This window comes from Hyla sarda, chromosome 1, assembly GCF_029499605.1.
Source record: "Hyla sarda isolate aHylSar1 chromosome 1, aHylSar1.hap1, whole genome shotgun sequence".
In the NCBI taxonomy this organism is placed as follows: Eukaryota; Metazoa; Chordata; class Amphibia; order Anura; family Hylidae; genus Hyla; species Hyla sarda.
In genome coordinates, this window is record NC_079189.1 from 605425421 (window position 1) to 605442658 (window position 17238).

A 17238-nucleotide genomic window follows, 5' to 3' on the forward strand; every position below is an offset into this window, starting at 1 on the left:
TCCCAGCAGTGTCACCTCTCCAGTCATCACCAGACCCCTCCATTACTGTATAATGTCCCAGCAGTGTCACCTCTCCAGTCATCACCAGACCCCTCCATTACTGTATAATTTCCCACCATTCCCAGCAGTGTCACCTCTCCAGTCATCACCAGACCCCTCCATTACTGTACAATGTCCGAGCATTCCCAGCAGTGTCACCTCTCCAGTCATCACCAGACCCCTCCATTACTGTATAATGTCCCAGCAGTGTCACCTCTCCAGTCATCACCAGACCCCTCCATTACTGTATAATGTCCCAGCATTCCCAGCAGTGTCACCTCTCCAGTCATCACCAGACCCCTCCATTACTGTATAATGTCCCAGCATTCCCAGCAGTGTCACCTCTCCAGTCATCACCAGACTCCTCCATTACTGTATAATGTCCCAGCAGTGTCACCTCTCCAGTCATCACCAGACCCCTCCATTACTGTATAATGTCCCAGCAGTGTCACCTCTCCAGTCATCACCAGACCCCTCCATTATTGTATAATGTCCCAGCATTCCCAGCAGTGCCACCTCTCCAGTCATCACCAGACCCCTCCATTACTGTATAATGTCCCAGCATTCCCAGCAGTGTCACCTCTCCAGTCATCACCAGACCCCTCCATTACTGTATAATTTCCCAGCATTCCCAGCAGTGTCACCTCTCCAGTCATCACCAGACCCCTCATTACTGTACAATGTCCGAGCATTCCCAGCAGTGTCACCTCTCCACTCATCACCAGACCCCTCCATTACTGTATAATGTCCCAGCATTCCCAGCAGTGTCACCTCTCCAGTCATCACCAGACCCTTCCATTACTGTATAATGTCCCAGCATTCCCAGCAGTGTCACCTCTCCAGTCATCACCAGACCCCTCCATTACTGTATAATGTCCCAGCATTCCCAGCAGTGTCACCTCTCCAGCCATCACCAGACCCCTCCATTACTGTATAATGTCCCAGCATTCCCAGCAGTGTCACCTCTCCAGTCATCACCAGACCCCTCCATTACTGTATAATGTCCCAGCAGTGTCACCTCTCCAGTCATCACCAGACCCCTCCATTACTGTATAATGTCCCAGCATTCCCAGCAGTGTCACCTCTCCAGTCATCACCAGTCCCCTCCATTACTGTATAATGTCCCAGCAGTGTCACCTCTCCAGTCATCACCAGACCCCTCCATTACTGTATAATGTCCCAGCAGTGTCACCTCTCCAGTCATCACCAGACCCCTCCATTACTGTATAATGTCCCAGCAGTGTCACCTCTCCAGTCATCACCAGACCCCTCCATTACTGTATAATGTCCCAGCAGTGTCACCTCTCCAGTCATCACCAGACTCCTCCATTACTGTATAATGTCCCAGCATTCCCAGCAGTGTCACCTCTCCAGTCATCACCAGACCCCTCCATTACTGAATAATGTCCCAGAATTCCAAGCAGTGTCACCTCTCTAGCCAGCAACTCCATTATCTTGTTGGTTAGTTCTAGGATCTTCTGTTCATCCATTTCCTCAGGTATCAGGGAGTGAGATGGGGGCCCCGGGATTGGGCTTAGGGTTCTTCCCCATCCTTCAGACACAGAAGCCCAACAGCGCCCACTAGAGGACTTCTTCACTACTATGTAAGCCTGTTTAAGGAGACACAAATTAATATCACTACATACATTCCCAGAATCCCTCACCTCTCCAGTCATATCCATCTATTACATAGATAAGAATGAGGTCATGTGACATCACTCCCAGAATCCCTCACCTCTCCAGTCATATCATCTGTTATTACATAGATAAGAATGAGGTCATGTGACATCACTCCCAGAATCCCTCACCTCTCCAGTAAGCTGGAAGAGTATCTGTAGGGTGAGGTTTATCATCCTGTCGGCCATCTTGTTCCTGTCTCTCTCCATGGTTGATCAGGAGAATTCTCTTATATAGAAGATATCAGCAGAGGATCCTGGGTTGGAGAAACCTGAAGGGAAGAAGCGGAGACTGTTATAAACCGCAAGATTCTATGGAGACATAAAATCCATTTCCTGGAGAGAATATGGGGAATCATCTGAGGAGACTTTACAGGGGTTTTCATATCTGTATAATACACCAGAGGTTATAGTATATGATCCCATCCTCCTCCTGTATAATACACCAGAGGTTACAGTATATTGTAATATCCCAGTACAGGACATGGTCCTGTACTACCCTTAGGCCCTGTCAGGTTGAGACCCTCAGTGACCTGGGGGCTCCCCTGCATGGTCTCCCCTGTTGTTTCCTGAATGTTGTGTATATCACTTTAATGCCTAGACAGTCTCTTAATGTATAGGTAGTACAAAGGACCTGTGGGAGGTCTCAAGGACCTGTGGAAGTCTGTCACATGTTATGTTATGCAGTCTCATGATTCGTTGCCACATGTTCTCCAAGAGAGCACCAGCTTAACCTATGTCCCGCAGCTTGACCAATGAGCTTTATTCCAGCCCCCCACTATATAAAGGGGCAGCCATTACAATTCACTGTCTTCTCTTAGAGATTCCACCTGCTACTGAGCACAGCAACCACCAGAGATCTCAGCGCAAGTGATCAGCATCTGGAAGACCCCAAAAGCTACAGTCATTCCAGTAAGTCTCAAGTCTATGTCTGCTGTCACTGAAACTAGTCAAGTCCTGCATATAGTCAAGTCCAATCTCGAGTCAAGTTAATTACAAGTATTATTGGTCCAGCAAACTGCGAGGTCCCTCTGGGTCCTGGCCACTTCTCTGGGAAATCTGGCCTTAACTGTGAAGATAATTCCATCTGTCTTATACTCAGTAAAGCCTCTGTTTGACCATAACTGGTTGTGGACTCTCATTTCACTACTAGCAACTGGGATAGCGGAGGAACCGGGCGTGTGGTGTTCCGGAACCCTAAAACCACATTGGCGTCACGAACACTAGGGGTTAACAACATCTTGCCCCGGGGTTAATACCATCTGATCCCACCACTCACACCGCTACACCCGTGGTCCCGCCATACACTCGTGGGTCACCACAATCTTGGCATCACGAACAGAATACGGGTGTGTGCCTTTACCACTCAGCCACCCACTCAAATCAAGTCAGGCCACCCATTAACAGGATACAGGTGTGTGCCTTAACCATTCAACCACTGCAGGCCACCTGCATCAGTATACGGGTGTGTGCCATATGTCTAATAGAGAATCGAATCCAGCAAAGTGTACAGGACTGTGTTGTTAAAGTTTGTTTTTACAGTGGTGTGGATAAAAGTAGTGGGGAAGGTGAAAGAGAGACTGTTAATCGTCATTACTAAGTGTGTCAAGTCCGTACCTGAAGGGGTTAAACAGAGTCTGGTGTTTCCCGCGCGCGGGAGCGGTCGCAGCTCCGCCCAGTCAGTCCCCAGCGGTGACGCCTCTTCAGTGTTCGAGCTGGAACTAAGAACCTGCCCTGTGTTGCACAGGGGAAGCATTTACCAACTGGACCAAACAGGAAGTTCCCTGGGCGCAGCCATAGTGGAGATTCCGGCGGCTGCATCCGGCTCAACAGAATATTGGCAAGTATCCGCTGCAGCGTAGACTCTGCATAAACCCACGATTTGCTGTAATAAGTCTTCAGCACAGGTGGCAGTCAGCGTTAATCCCAGGTGCCCAGTCAAGTCTGCAGGTACCCGTAACAGTCTATTGCCGGACAGCTTAAAGAGACATCACACTCAATTCTTCTTAAAGAGACTGTGCACCCAATTCTTTTTTAAAGAAACAGCGCACCCAATTCTTCTTAAAGAAACAGTGCACTCACTTGACGAGACAGTGCACTCAAGGAGATCGACAAAATGTCAGCACCCAGATCTACCAGGCGACAATGCCCCTCCATCTCCAGCAGTGAGGTTATCACCTGCCCCAGCAGCCAGGAGGAAATTGACAGCACTGCCTACAGTCAACGTTAACAGTCCTGATGTTCCAGTGTCTACACGGATATTCTTGGGGAATCCTGTCCTCCCTACCTACAATGGAGACCCCTTCACCCTGAGGGGTTTCAAGGAGAAGATCCAGAGCTTGTTTGTCTTTTATTCTCTCCCAACCAACCAACAGGTGCAGCTGCTCACAGGACAATTACAGGGACCAGCACTTGAGGAAGTCCACACCTTGCCGCCTCCGAGAAGGCAACGGTAGAGCAGATCTTCGAGGGGTTGTACCAAGTATTTGAGTCACATTCTCCGTAAGATGTCAGATCGCCGGGGTCCTGCTGCTGGGGACCCCCTGGATCTCCGCTGCAGCAACCGGCTTTCATTACTGCACAGAGCAAACTCGCTCTGTGCGTAATGACTGGCAATACAGGGGGTACCGGCTCCGCCCCCTCGTGACATCACAGTCCGCCCCCTCAATACAAGTCTATGGGAGGGGGCGTGGTGGCCATCACGCCCCCTCCCATAGACTTGCATTAAGGGGGCGGGGTGGGACGTTACAAGGGGGCGGAGTCGTGACGTCACGATGATCAGGCCCCTGTATCGCCAGTCATTACGCACAGAGTGAGTTTGCTCTGTGCAGTAATGAAAGCCAGGTGCTGCAGCGGAGATCCTGGGGGTCCCCAGCAGCAGGACCCCGGCGATCTGACATCTTATCCCCTATCCTTTGGATAGGGGATAAGATGTCTAGGGGCGGAGTACCCCTTTAAGGGACAGGGAGTGATTGTAACTGATGTGTCTGATAAGGGGTCAACAGAATTCATATTGGGGAAGAATATCATGAAACATTGTTTTACTGACATCGTAGATTCCTTGCATGCCTCTCTCCCATACATGTCCCCCTCAAGCCAGCTGGCTGCGCAGCACCACTTAAAGGTTCTCCGAAGTTTGCCAATCGACAAGGAGAAGTTTGCAAAGTACGGATTCAAGAAATCAGGTCGGTGACCTTACAGCGTAACACAGAGACAGTCCTGTGGTGCCGTGCCCGTCCCGGAGTGAGAAACAAGGACTATCAAGCCCTGTTGGAGCCTATCCACTTGGAAGATCATCCACTAGTTCGAGCAGCAAGGAGTCTAGTCACCGTCATTGATGGGAAAATTCCAGTCCGGTTAGTCAATCTTTCAAGTGTGGCTACCATTCTACCAAAGCACACTCCAGTTGCCCAGTTGTATCTTCTACAGCCAGGTGATATTCTATCAGAACGCAAAGCGGCTCGACAACGATCAGCCCAAGTGACTCCAGGTTCTGTGGAAAGTCACCCGAATCCTCGAATCCTGCTGGGCGCAACTTCAAGTGGGAGACGAAACCACCCCAAAGGATCAAGTCAACGGGGTTATCAATGTCACCAAGAGGCACCACAAAGCCTCCAGTAAGCATCCTACAGACTTTGGACGTATGTCCATGATCCAGCATCGGATTTTGACAGGCGACAACCCACCTATCAAAGAGAGATGCCGTCTGGTCGCACCAGGCATGTACCAAACCCTCGAGAAGATGTTAGTCGACATGAATGACGCCGTTGTAATTCATGAAAGGCAGAGTCCCTGGGCAGCGTCCCTTGTTTTGGTAAAAAAGAAGGATGGAACCATCCGTTTCTGTGTCGACTATAGAAAACTGAATGACATCACCCATACAGTAAGGACGCTTATCCTCTTCCAGGAATCGAGAAATCACTCACCGCCCTTGGGTGGGCAGTGTACTTCTCCACCTTGGACTTAACCAGTGGGTATTGGCAAGTGCCTATGGCTGTGGAAGACTGAGCGAAAACAGCCTTCGTGACCCCAATGGAACTGTTTGAGTTCAAGAGCATGCCGTTCGTGCTGTGCAATGCCCCTGCTACCATTCGACGGCTGATGGAGCTGTTTGGGCCATTTAAACTTCCAGAGTGTCCTGCTGTACCTTGATGATGTCATTGTATACTCTAAGTCCTATCAAGAGCCCTTTGGTCATCTGTCAGACGTCTTCCAAGTGTTGATCAAACATGGATTGAAGATCAAGACGTCCAAGTGCCATCTGCTCAAACCTCAGGCACACTACCTAGGTCATGTTGTCAGCGCTGAGGGAGTCCAGCCTAATCCCAACAAGGTGGAAATTGTTAAGAACTGGCCTACCCCGTGCACAGTGAAAGACGTCCGGAGCTTCCTGGAATTTGCCGCCTATTACCACCGCTTCATTCCTCACTTCGCCCAGATTGCAGAACCCCCTCACAGTCCTCTTGCGGGGTACAGCGAAGGAGAACTACAGTGGGAAGCTACCTGTGGCCTGGACCAAAGAGCACGAGATAGCCTTCCAAGCCCTGAAACACCTATTGACGGGGCCACCCATCCTGTCATATCCAGACTACACTCAACTGTTCCGGCTGTACACTGATGCCAGCTTCGAAGGTTTGGGAGCGGTCCTATCCAAATCCAGGAAGGACAAGAGCGGGTGATAGCCTATGCCGGTCGTAATCTGCGCGGAGCAGAAAAGAATGATACCAATTACAGCTCCTTCAAGCTGGAACTCCTTGCCCTCGTATGGGCTGTGACTGAGAAGTTTAAAGATTACCTGGCTGCCACGCCATTCACCGTCTATACGGATAATAATCCATTGGCCACCTGAACACCGCCAAACTGGATGCCATTGAGCAGCGGTCGGCTTCAAGGTTGGCCAATTATGACTTCACCATCAAGTACAGAAGCAGCAAATCCAAATTCAATGCTGATGTACTATCTCGGATGGCCCCCGGTGAGGAACCACCCGTCGAAGACGAGTGGGAAGACGTGGAGATACCCCCATTCTACCAGAGATTCGTGAGTCAGAATACTGTAACTACCCTTAAAGAGGGCAAATCTAGGTCCAAGAAAGTCCAGGAAGATTTGTACACCTGGAAGACTCTGCAGGACAAAAGTCGAGTCATGGGGGATCTGTTGGACTACCTTCTAACAACCCGTTTACGTTGGGCTCAGAGCGACTACGAGTTGAAGAAGCTGTGGCGACAAAGAAAGCGACTGTTCGTGCACAAGGGACTGTTGTACCGAAACTCTTTGTAAACTCTGGTTTCAGGTGAACGACTTAATCAGATCCTTGTTCCTCGAAGGGACGCGGCGATGGTCCTCAATGCCTACCATGATGAGTCGGGACACTTCGGAGTCCACAAGACAGAAGCCACTGTCAGGAGACGGTTTTACTGGATTGGGATGCAGAGCGACATTGAAAAATGGTGCAGTGAATGTGCCGTCTGCAACGTCACCAAGAAGGGCCTAAGGATGCCAGAGCACCCCTCCATCCCATTAAGAGTGAAAGGCCTAACCAGTTGGTCGTGCTAGACCATGCCAAGTTGTCTCCTACCGGTCCGGGTACTCTTATGCTCTAACCATGGTGGATCATTACTCCAAGTGGGCTGTAGTCGTACCAGTCAAAGATCTTACAGCCAAAACCACAGCCTAGATGTTCTACTCCCATTGGGTACAAATCCTCGGACGTCCAGAGTCTGTCCTCACTGACCGAGGAACGGCCTTTGAGGCCCAACTCTTCCAAGAGCTGTGTCAATTTCATGCCTGCAAAAAGCTCAGGATGACTGCCTATCACCCTCAAGGGAACAGTCTCTGTGAGAGGATCAATCAAGTCTTCATTTACATGCTGCGAGCAGTATCTGTGTCCAGGCACAAAGAGTGGCCCCAGTTGTTACCCAAGCTCTTGGAGATTTATAACAAAACAGTGCACTGTTCCACTGGATACACCCCATTCTATTTGATGATGGGCCGACATGATCAACTACTAAAAGACTGCACGTTTGGACTACACGCTCCATTCAATAAAGTCTCCGCAAGCTTCTATGGAATGGGTCTCCGACCATCAACGAAGAATCCAAGAAGCAAAAGAGATTGTCAACAGAAAGATGGGTGAGGCTCAACAGAAGCAGCAGCAAGACTACAACCATCATGCCTCCGCCAAACCCCTCCAAATAGGTGACAAGGTCTAGCTGCGGAAGTTACCGAGAACTCACAAACTGGACTCTATCTCGACTCAGATGTGTATGCAATCCAGAAGTCAGGGTATGAACCGCAAGTCATTCATCGCAATCAAATCAAGTTGTGTCACAAGGAGGATTTGCATGTGCTCCCGATGCCTCCCTCACCACCTCTCAAACCTGCGGAGGGGAGTATGTACCCAGAGAAGGAATTCACCCGTCCATGGATATTCCTATGTTCCCTCCCGGCCGAGCTGCAATCTTTGGTTTCATACCAACCTGTGGAACCAACTCTAGTCACTACACCGGCTCAAGCTCTTTCACCGTGGCAAGAATATACTCCAGTCTCCAGATCACCTGCCTCACCCATGGTCGAACCTCCAAGTCCAAGTTCAAGTCCTGTCAGTTCAGAGTTACCACCTACTTCGGCTGAACTACTCCTGAAACTAAACTAAAGCACATATTCACTATAAGGTAACGTGAATGTCAAAGTGTTATCTGAATTCATTGTCTAGCATAAATATGTCTAGAATAAACTAAAAATAGTGTTCTGGGAAGATGTGTTTTAAATGCCAAGGGACCCCAGCAGCCAAGGCATTGGGCAGAGAGCCTTAGGCAACCCAATCCACCAATGTGTAATTCATAGTCATAAGTCTAGTCATGTATACAATGTCTAGTATATAGTCTAGTCATGTACAGTATATCATATACATAGTAAAAATGTAATGTTATGTCTAGTAAACTGTTATGTAAGTCAGTAAGTGCATAGTCAAAGGTCCTTACAAGTAAAGTAAACTTACATGCACAAGTTGAATATCATCTCTAATCCTGTTCAACCACAAGTCAGAGCGTGTATGGACAATATATACAAAGACTCTAATGTTATCTGCTATTTCACCAGCCTGAAATGGACGTTTGTGCAAAAATGCCTCATGACTGCATCTGGCCTTGCAGCCACTTCGTTCCTCAACCCTGACAGCACCTACGTTGAGGACAACTTATGTTAAGTAGGGGGGTTTGTAATGTCCCAATACAGGACATGGTCCTGTACTACCCTTAGGCCCTGTCAGGTTGAGACCCTCAGTGACCTGGGGGATCCCCTGCATGGTCTCCCCCTGTTGTTTCCTGAATGTTGTGTATACTGCTTTAATGCCTAGACTGTCTCCTAATGTATAGTAGTACAAAGGACCTGTGGGAGGTCTCAAGGACCTGTGTAAGTATGTCACATGTTATGTTAAGCAGTCACATGATTTGTTGTCACATGTTCTCCCAGACAGCACCAGCTTAACCTATGACCTGCAGCTTGACCAATGGGCTTTAGTCCACCCTCCTCACTATATAAAGGGGCGGCCATTACAATTCACTCTCTTCTCTTGGAGATTCGACCTGCTACTGAGCACAGCAACAACCAGAAATCTCAGTGCAAGTGATAAGTATCTGGAAGACCCCTTAAAGCTACAGTCATTCCAGTAAGTCTCAAGTCTATGTCTGCTGTCACTGAAACTAGTCAAGTCCTGCATATAGTCAAGTCTAATCTCAAGTCAAGTTAATTACAAGTATATTGCTTCAGCAAGCTGCGTGGTCCTTCTGGGTCCTACCCACCTCTCTGGGAAATCTGGCCTTAGCTGTGAAGATAATTCCATCTGTCTTATACTCAGTAAAGCCTCTGTTTGACCGTAACTGGTTGTGGACTCTCATTTCACTACTAGCAACTGGGATAGCAGAGGAACCGGGCATGTGGTGTTCCAGAACCCTAAAACCACACTGAAGTCTCGAACACTAGCGGTTAACAACATCTTGCCCCTGGGGTTAATACCATCTGATCACACCGCTACACCCGTGGTCCCGCCATACTCCTGTGGGTCACCACAATCTGACCTCATCCTCCTCCTGTATAACACACCAGAGGTTACGGTATATGACCCCATCCTCCTGTATAATACACCAGAGGTTACAGTATGACCCCACCCTCCCCCAGGATCCTGTCAATATCCCTACCATCCTACAGTTTTGAGGTGCCTAACATTGCCCTCTGTTGCCCCTGCTCTGAGGACACCTCCCTGGAGAATTTTTGGGCTGTTCTCGGGCCCTGCGGCCTGTTTGTCCCCCACCCGGAGTCCCTCTGTGGTGCCTGGTTTCCTGACCCTGGAACCGTGCCGGGTTTGGTAGAGGCGGGGGCTGTGCAGACGAACAGTTGTGTGTAAACAGAGTTTACTGAGTTGACTGAGCTCGAGCTGCCTCGTTCCTCCTTTTTCAGATACCTACAACTCTGTCATGTTCATGAGGTGCAGGGTAGGTCAAGATTGCTGGAGATTCATTCTAATGCTACCTTGGAGTCTGCTGTAACTAAAATGGAGTCTGCTGGTATCATCTTGTGGCTCTATAAAGAACTTTTAAATATCATGAGAAATTCCCCTTACTGGTCTGCAGTAAATGGGAGGGGGATTTGGGACCTTTGACTGATGATAAATGGTCTACTGTTTTGGCCCATACCTCATTCTTATCTCTCTCTGAGGCCAATGGTTTGTCACAGCTGTTTCTAGCACACAGGGTGCTCTTGCACACACCAGTTCTCTTGCATACGATTGGTCTCCGACCTGACTCCACCTGCCCTTGGTGTGGCCAGTTGGAGGCCCATATAGTGTAGAAATCTGCTCTTTTTAGGTCCTTACTGGAGAGGAATTCTCCTGCTAATTCGCAGGGTATATGGGATCACTCTGACATTTGAGCTTATAGGGGTACTCTACCCCTAGGCATCTTATCCCCTATCCAAAGGCAGTGGAGTACCCCTTTAAGCCCTCTGGGGTTGAAATTGGTGTACTGCGTGTATTGTATCAAGCTAAAACACTAATAGCCCAACACTGGATCAGAGTTAGCTCTCCAACTGTAGCCAATGGTACTGCCCGGGTCTCCCTTATTGTGCAATTGGAAAGGGGTATATTTGATAAGCACAAGTCGACCCATAAGTTTCACACGATATGGGGCCCCTGGGTGCGCGCACACAGGTTGGGCTCGGGCGATTCTTAAAGGGTTCCTTTCTCCAGCATTTGCAGGGGGGGGGGGGGAGCTTCTTTGGCCCACAGTACCTCACTCAGAATTCATGTATGTATCCATTAGTTAATATATGTTGCGCTCCATGTTGTGTAACATCTCATTATGTATACGGGATATGCCTGTTGTGCCTGCATGACATGTTGTGCTGTGATGCTTTGCGGGTATTTTTGTATCCTCTTCTATGTATTGCCTGGAACGCTGTTATTGTGAGGGATCATCTTGGTTGACTTGGGACTGTTCTGTTTGCGTGTATGGTGGGGAGGGGGACTGGACTGTTTGCGGGTACGGAGGGGAGGACTGGACTGTTTGCGGGTACGGTGGGGAGGGGGACTGGACTGTTTGCGGGTACGGTGGGGAGGGGGATTGTTCTGTTTGTGGGTACGGTGGGGGGGGGACTGTTCTGTTTGTGGGTACGGTGGGGAGGGGGACTGTTCTGTTTGTGGGTACGGTGGGGAGGGGGACTGGACTGTTTGCGGGTACGGGGGGGAGCCAGTGTTTTGTGAATTTTTTTTTCTTTTTTTTCTTTGTGTTTAATAATTTATAAAACCTCAATAAAAATATGATTCAATAAATGTTGCTCTGTGTGGACATTTAATTCCAGGTACAATGTGTGTTGGGAACCGTATTCACTTCAATAGAGCTGAAGTGTAATGCATCACATAACCTGGAGTGTGGCGCTGTTTATAGAAGAGAACGGCCAATATATATAACCCCTTTATAATGTGTCCACAGATACACATTATATATACACACACACACACATATATATATATATATATATATACACACACACAGATACAAATCAAAAAGTGTTGCAGTATCTTGTACCTTTTTTTTATTGGACTAACAGAATTTTGTAGAGAAGCTTTTGGGATTCCTCCCTTTATCAAGTCCAAAGCAAATCTGAGCTCACAAGGTTACAATCACACACACATTATATATATATATATATATATATATATATATATATATATATATATATATATATATATGTACACACACATACCTTGACTCAGAGAGTTGTACAGAATCCAGGGCTTACAGGACCTGCAGCGATGTCACATGGAGGAGGAGGAGGAGTCACATGATCACAACCAGCACAGCAGAGTCCTGAATACACTGAGCAGATGAGCCTAGAGCAGCAGCCCCTGATCATGTGACTGATCACATGACTATGACCTCATCACAGGTCCTGTAAGCACAAGACTCCAGTACAGCTCTGCAGGTCAGAAGATTATATACATAATATAAGGTTGCAGCAGCACTCAAAGGTAAAAAAAATAATGGAGGCTTGTAGCACACTTTTTTTCCCCCCATCACATGGAGGTGGCCTTACTTTGGATGGGAGCCTAACACCCTAACTCTACTCACCTCTGCCGGGCATATAGGGGGAGATTTATCAAAACCTGTCCAGAGGAAAAGTTGCCCATAGCAACCAATCAGATCGCTTCTTTCATTTTTGAAAAGGCCTCTGAAAAATTAAAGAAGCGATCTGATTGGTTGCTATGGGCAACTCGGAAACTTTTCCTCTGCACAGGTTTTGATAAATCTCCCCCTCCTTATCAAAACCTGTGCAGAGGAAAAGTGGACCAGTTACCCATAGCAACCAATCAGATGGCTTCTTTCATTTTTTTAAAAGTTCTCTAAAAAAAAGGAAAGAAGCGATCTGATTGGTTGCTATGGACAACTGCACTACAATTCCCCTGCACAGGATTTAACCCCTGGAGGACACGAGACATAGCTGTGCAGTTCCGCAATCACCACATCACCCCAGCAGTTATAGAGGTCAGAATAAGGCGATTTTACACATACGAATTTGGGTAAAAAATGTTTTTTGTTTTTAAGGAGTGCAATAATTGAAAAGTATATAACCATGGGGGATCATTTTAGCCCCTTAAAGGAGTAGTCCAGTAGTGAACAAGTGGTGAACAACTTATCCCCTATCCTAAGGATAGGGGATAAGTTGCAGATCGCGGGGGGTCCGACCGCTGGGGCCCCCCCGCGATCTCCTGTACGGGGCCCCGACAGCCCGCGCGAAGGGGGCGTGTCGACCCCCGCACGAAGCGGCGGCCGACACGCCCCCTCAATACAACTCTATGGCAGAGCCGAAGCGCTGACTTCGGCAATCTCCGGCTCTGCCATAGCGATGTATTGAGGGGGCGTGTCAGCCGCCGCTTCGTGTGGGGGTCGACACCCGCTATCTGGCCGGAGAGCCTGGCCCCCGTACAGAGAGATTGCGGGGGCCCCAGCGGTCGGACCCCCTGCGATCTCAAACTTATCCCCTATCCTTAGGATAGGGGATACGTTTTTCACCACTGGACTACCCCTTTAAGTACTCAGCCCATTTTCACCTTAAGGACTTTAAAAAAAAAAATCTTTTTGTAATTTAGTTTTTTCCTCCACCCCTTCTAAAAATCATAACGCGCTAAATTTTGCACCTACAGACCCATATGAGGGCGTTTCCTTTTGCGTCACCAATTGTACTTTGTAATGACATCACTTATTTTATAACATAATCTGCGGCGTGTGGGAGAGAAAATCCTGTATAGCCTGTGCGATGCTAGATGGAAACCATCTTGCCAGATGAAGCCATCTAGCTCCGAGATGAGATCATTAGTTTCCTGTAGGAAAGAGGGGATCCTTGGAAGGAGAGGGGAAACCAACCACTCTTAAAGGGTTTCTCCACCATAAGGTGATTTTAGTACGTACCTGGCAGACAGTAATGGACATGATTAGGAAGGATCTGCACTTGTTTTGGGGCTAAATGGCTATGTTTGTGAGATTACCATAATACTGTGGCTAGCTTTTTGTGAACTTGCATTTCCTGTTTGACTTTTTTCTTTTTTTGACAACAAATCCCACAATTCCATTTTCCTCCCTCCCACACATCAGCCACCCCACCCATATAAACAAAAGACCTGTGGTTTTCAATCAGGGTGCCTCCAGCTGTTGCATTAGTTGCAGATTGATCTCTCTCCCACCAAGCGATCCCTCCACCCATTGAAGCAGACAGGCTCCCTGTCATCAGCTGACTAGTGAGTAAGGTCTCGGCCGCATTGCAAGCTGGGAAAAATCGGAGACAACAGTCATTTTGTATACTGGTAAAAATAAATATTGGAGTGAAAATCACAGAAGAATTGTGAGAAAACCGTCACACACAGGTACAGACACTATATTATGAACTACACTAACTTTACAGCCCCTGTAGCATAGTCAAATAAAAAAAAATCCTGGAATACCCCTTTAAGTAGCTGGAAAGGTACCTGAGCCGATCCCCACAACAATCGGCCGACCTGGGGGTCGGCTCAGCGAATTGTACACCTTAGGCAGTATGTACCAACGTGCTGGGACAGGGTTGGAAGGCAAAAGACGTTCGGCTGTCTTTTCAGTGAGGACCCCCGATTCTACGCTGACCCTGAGTACAGTTTATCGATCACCCTTCTGATAGGATCCCCCTTGCATCTCTCATATGTATCAGTATTGGACAGGTGATTATTGACCTCCCAATCATGATCAGCCTTGGGCCATAACACTACAGCTCCCCCTTTATCTGACTTACAGATTATTAAGTGCTGATTTTTCTGTGGCTGTTAAATTAAGGTTGGCACGGGGATATACAAGGGCCTTTACATCATTGAGAACTGCTCTCAAAAAAAGATCTAAAGAGCTGCCCGCTGGAATAGGGAGATTAAAACGTGAAGCATTGCCACCTAGAAAATAAGAAGGGGTGGGGAGGGGGGGGGGGTCATCACTCAAAGGTGAGTACTCCCTCTCTTCTTGTAAGCAAAGCTCTTCCTCCTTCTTAAATTCCTGGACAACTTTAAAGCCTAAAATCTGCTAATTGTACAAGGGATTTCTCCTTGCTTGTGTGTTGGAACGCCTACAGATTTGATTGCATTAGAAAAAGAACTTGTGTAAGTTCATTTTTCTTATGGCTTTATAGAAATCAATTTCAAAGTGCTCAAGAAAGAAACCCTCATTAAAGGGGTACTCCGCCCCTAGACATCTTATCCCCTATACAAAGGATAGGGGATAAGATGTCAGATCGCCGGGGTCCCGCTGCTGGGGACCCCGGCGATCGCTGCTGCAGCACCCCGCTATCATTACTGCGCAGAGCGAGATCGCTCTGCATGTAATGACGGGCAATACAGGGGACGGAGCATCGTTACATCACGGCTCCGCCCCTCGTGACGTCATGGCCCGCCCCCGTCAATACAAGTCTGTGGGAGAGGGCGTGGCAGTCGTCACGCCCCCTGCCATAGACTTGCATTAAGGGGACGGGCCGTGATGTCATGAGGGGCGGAGCCATGACGTCACGCTGCTCCGGCCCCTGTATCGCCCGTCATTACGCACAGAGCGAACTTGCTCTGTGCAGTAATGATGGCGGGGTGCCGCAACGGTGATCCCCGGGGTCCCCAGCAGCGGGACCGCGGCGATCGAACATCTTATCCCCTATCCTTTGGATAGGGGATAAGATGCCAGGGGCGGAGTACCCCTTTAAGCCTGAAGTTCAACCCTATAGAGAGTGCCGACAGACAGTCATTAGGGAGAGTGAGTGGGGTCAGATTTGTGACGATGTCAGTGGTTAAGTCCTGCGCCAAGTGACCGACTTTCTTTTCTTCTCCTTTTTCCAGTTTTCTGTTTTTTCTCTGACCTCCTCTCCTTGTCTTTTTCCTAAATGGTACATTCACACGTACGCAGATTTGATGCCCAGGATTTTCTGCTGCAGATTTCAATGTAAACCAAATGACTGAGCACATCTTCAAATCTGCAGTTACAAATCCTGTGCATCAAATCTGCGCGGGATCCTTTATGTGTGATCGTACCCAAAGGGTGAAAATTTTGTTTTCCGGTAGTGGAAGGACGACTCGAATCTTGGTCATCAGAGGTGCTCCCCTCTGATTCCGTGGTAAAGAAATCTCATGTCAATTTATTCTTTTTGTGATTTATGGTAGTGGGATTTTTAAAGTTAGCCCATGTAAACTCACGATGACATTCATAATCTTTTTTGTCACAATTTTTTTTTCTTTTTTTAACCCCTTAAGGACCCTTGACGTACGCGTACGTCATGACACCCTGGTACTTAAGGACCCATGACGTACGCGTACGTCATGGAGAATTCCGGTCCCCGCCGGGCGGGGATCGGACCGGGATGCCTGCTGAAATCATTCAGCAGGCATCCCGTGCAAACGCCCAGGGGGGTCATTAGACCCCCCAGGTCGGCGATCGCGGCAAATTGCAATTGAATTCACACTTGCGATTTGCGCGATTCTGGGTCATTACGGGTCTATGGTGACCCGGAATATAAGGGGGATCGCGGTTGTCTCAGACACCTACAATCCCCCTGAAGGGATAGGAGTGAGGTGGCAGGGGTGCCACCTCACTCCTATCCATGCTATTAGTGGTCTAGACGCGACCACCAATAGCAGATCGGGGGCGGAGGGGTTAACTTTCGTTTTCCCCGTCCTGCCCACCTACCGGCGCTGAAGATCCACTTACCCATCCGGGCGGGCGACGGAGATTAGCGGGCGGCGACGTCTTGTGGCTGGGATCCTACGGAAGCCAGTGAGTTGCCTAGCAACATCTGGAGGGTACAGTTTGAGACCATTATACAGTGGTCTCTAACTGTAGCCCTCCAGATGTTGCAAAACTACAACTCCTAGCATGCCCAAACAGCTGTTTGCTGTCTGGGCATGCTGGGATTTGTAGTTTTGCAACAGCTGTAGGACCACAGTTTGGAGATCACTTTGCAGTGTTCTCTAAAACTGTAGCCCTCCAGATGTTGCAAAACTGCAAATCCCAGCATGCCCAAACAGCTGTCTCGGCATGCTGGGAGTTGTAGTTGTGTATCTCCAGCTATTGCATAACTACATCTCCCAGCATGCCCTTCGGCGATCAGTACATGCTGGGAGATGTAGTTTTGCAACAGCTGGAGGCACACTGGTTGGAAAATACTGAGTTAGGTAACAGAACCTAACTGAAGGTTTTCCAACCAGTGTGCCTCCAGCTGTTGCAAAAGTACAACTCCCAGCATGCACGGTCTGTCAGTACATGCTGGGAGTTGTAGTTTTGAAACAGCTGGAGGTTTGCCCCCCCATGTGAACGTACAGGGTACGTTCACACGGGCAGGTTTACAGTAAGTTTCCTGCTTCAAGTTTGGGCTGCGGCAAATTTTTCGCCGCAGCGCAAACTCCTAGCGAGAAACTCACCGTAACACGCCAGTGTGAATGTACCCTAAAAACACTACACTACACCAACACATAATAAAG

At 48.5% G+C, this 17238-nt stretch overlaps 1 protein-coding gene across 3 annotated transcripts in view; it reads right to left on the reverse strand.

The window, feature by feature from the left end:
- Positions 1-13932, reverse strand: part of LOC130297003 (oocyte zinc finger protein XlCOF8.4-like) — a 43839-nt gene extending 29907 nt beyond the window's left edge. For 2 of the 3 annotated variants that reach the window (XM_056549143.1, XM_056549160.1), the window contains exons 1-3: positions 11976-12074; positions 1848-1987; positions 1470-1649 (exon numbers count right to left, since the gene is read on the reverse strand). In XM_056549143.1, the coding sequence (XP_056405118.1) occupies positions 1470-1649; positions 1848-1925 (258 nt within the window). In that variant the 5' untranslated portion in view covers positions 1926-1987; positions 11976-12074. Of the gene's footprint in view, positions 1-1469; positions 1650-1847; positions 1988-11975; positions 12075-13887 lie in introns of those variants that run through there. The other variant, XM_056549150.1, reaches the window with a different exon arrangement.
- Between the last annotated feature and the right edge of the window lie 3306 nt (positions 13933-17238).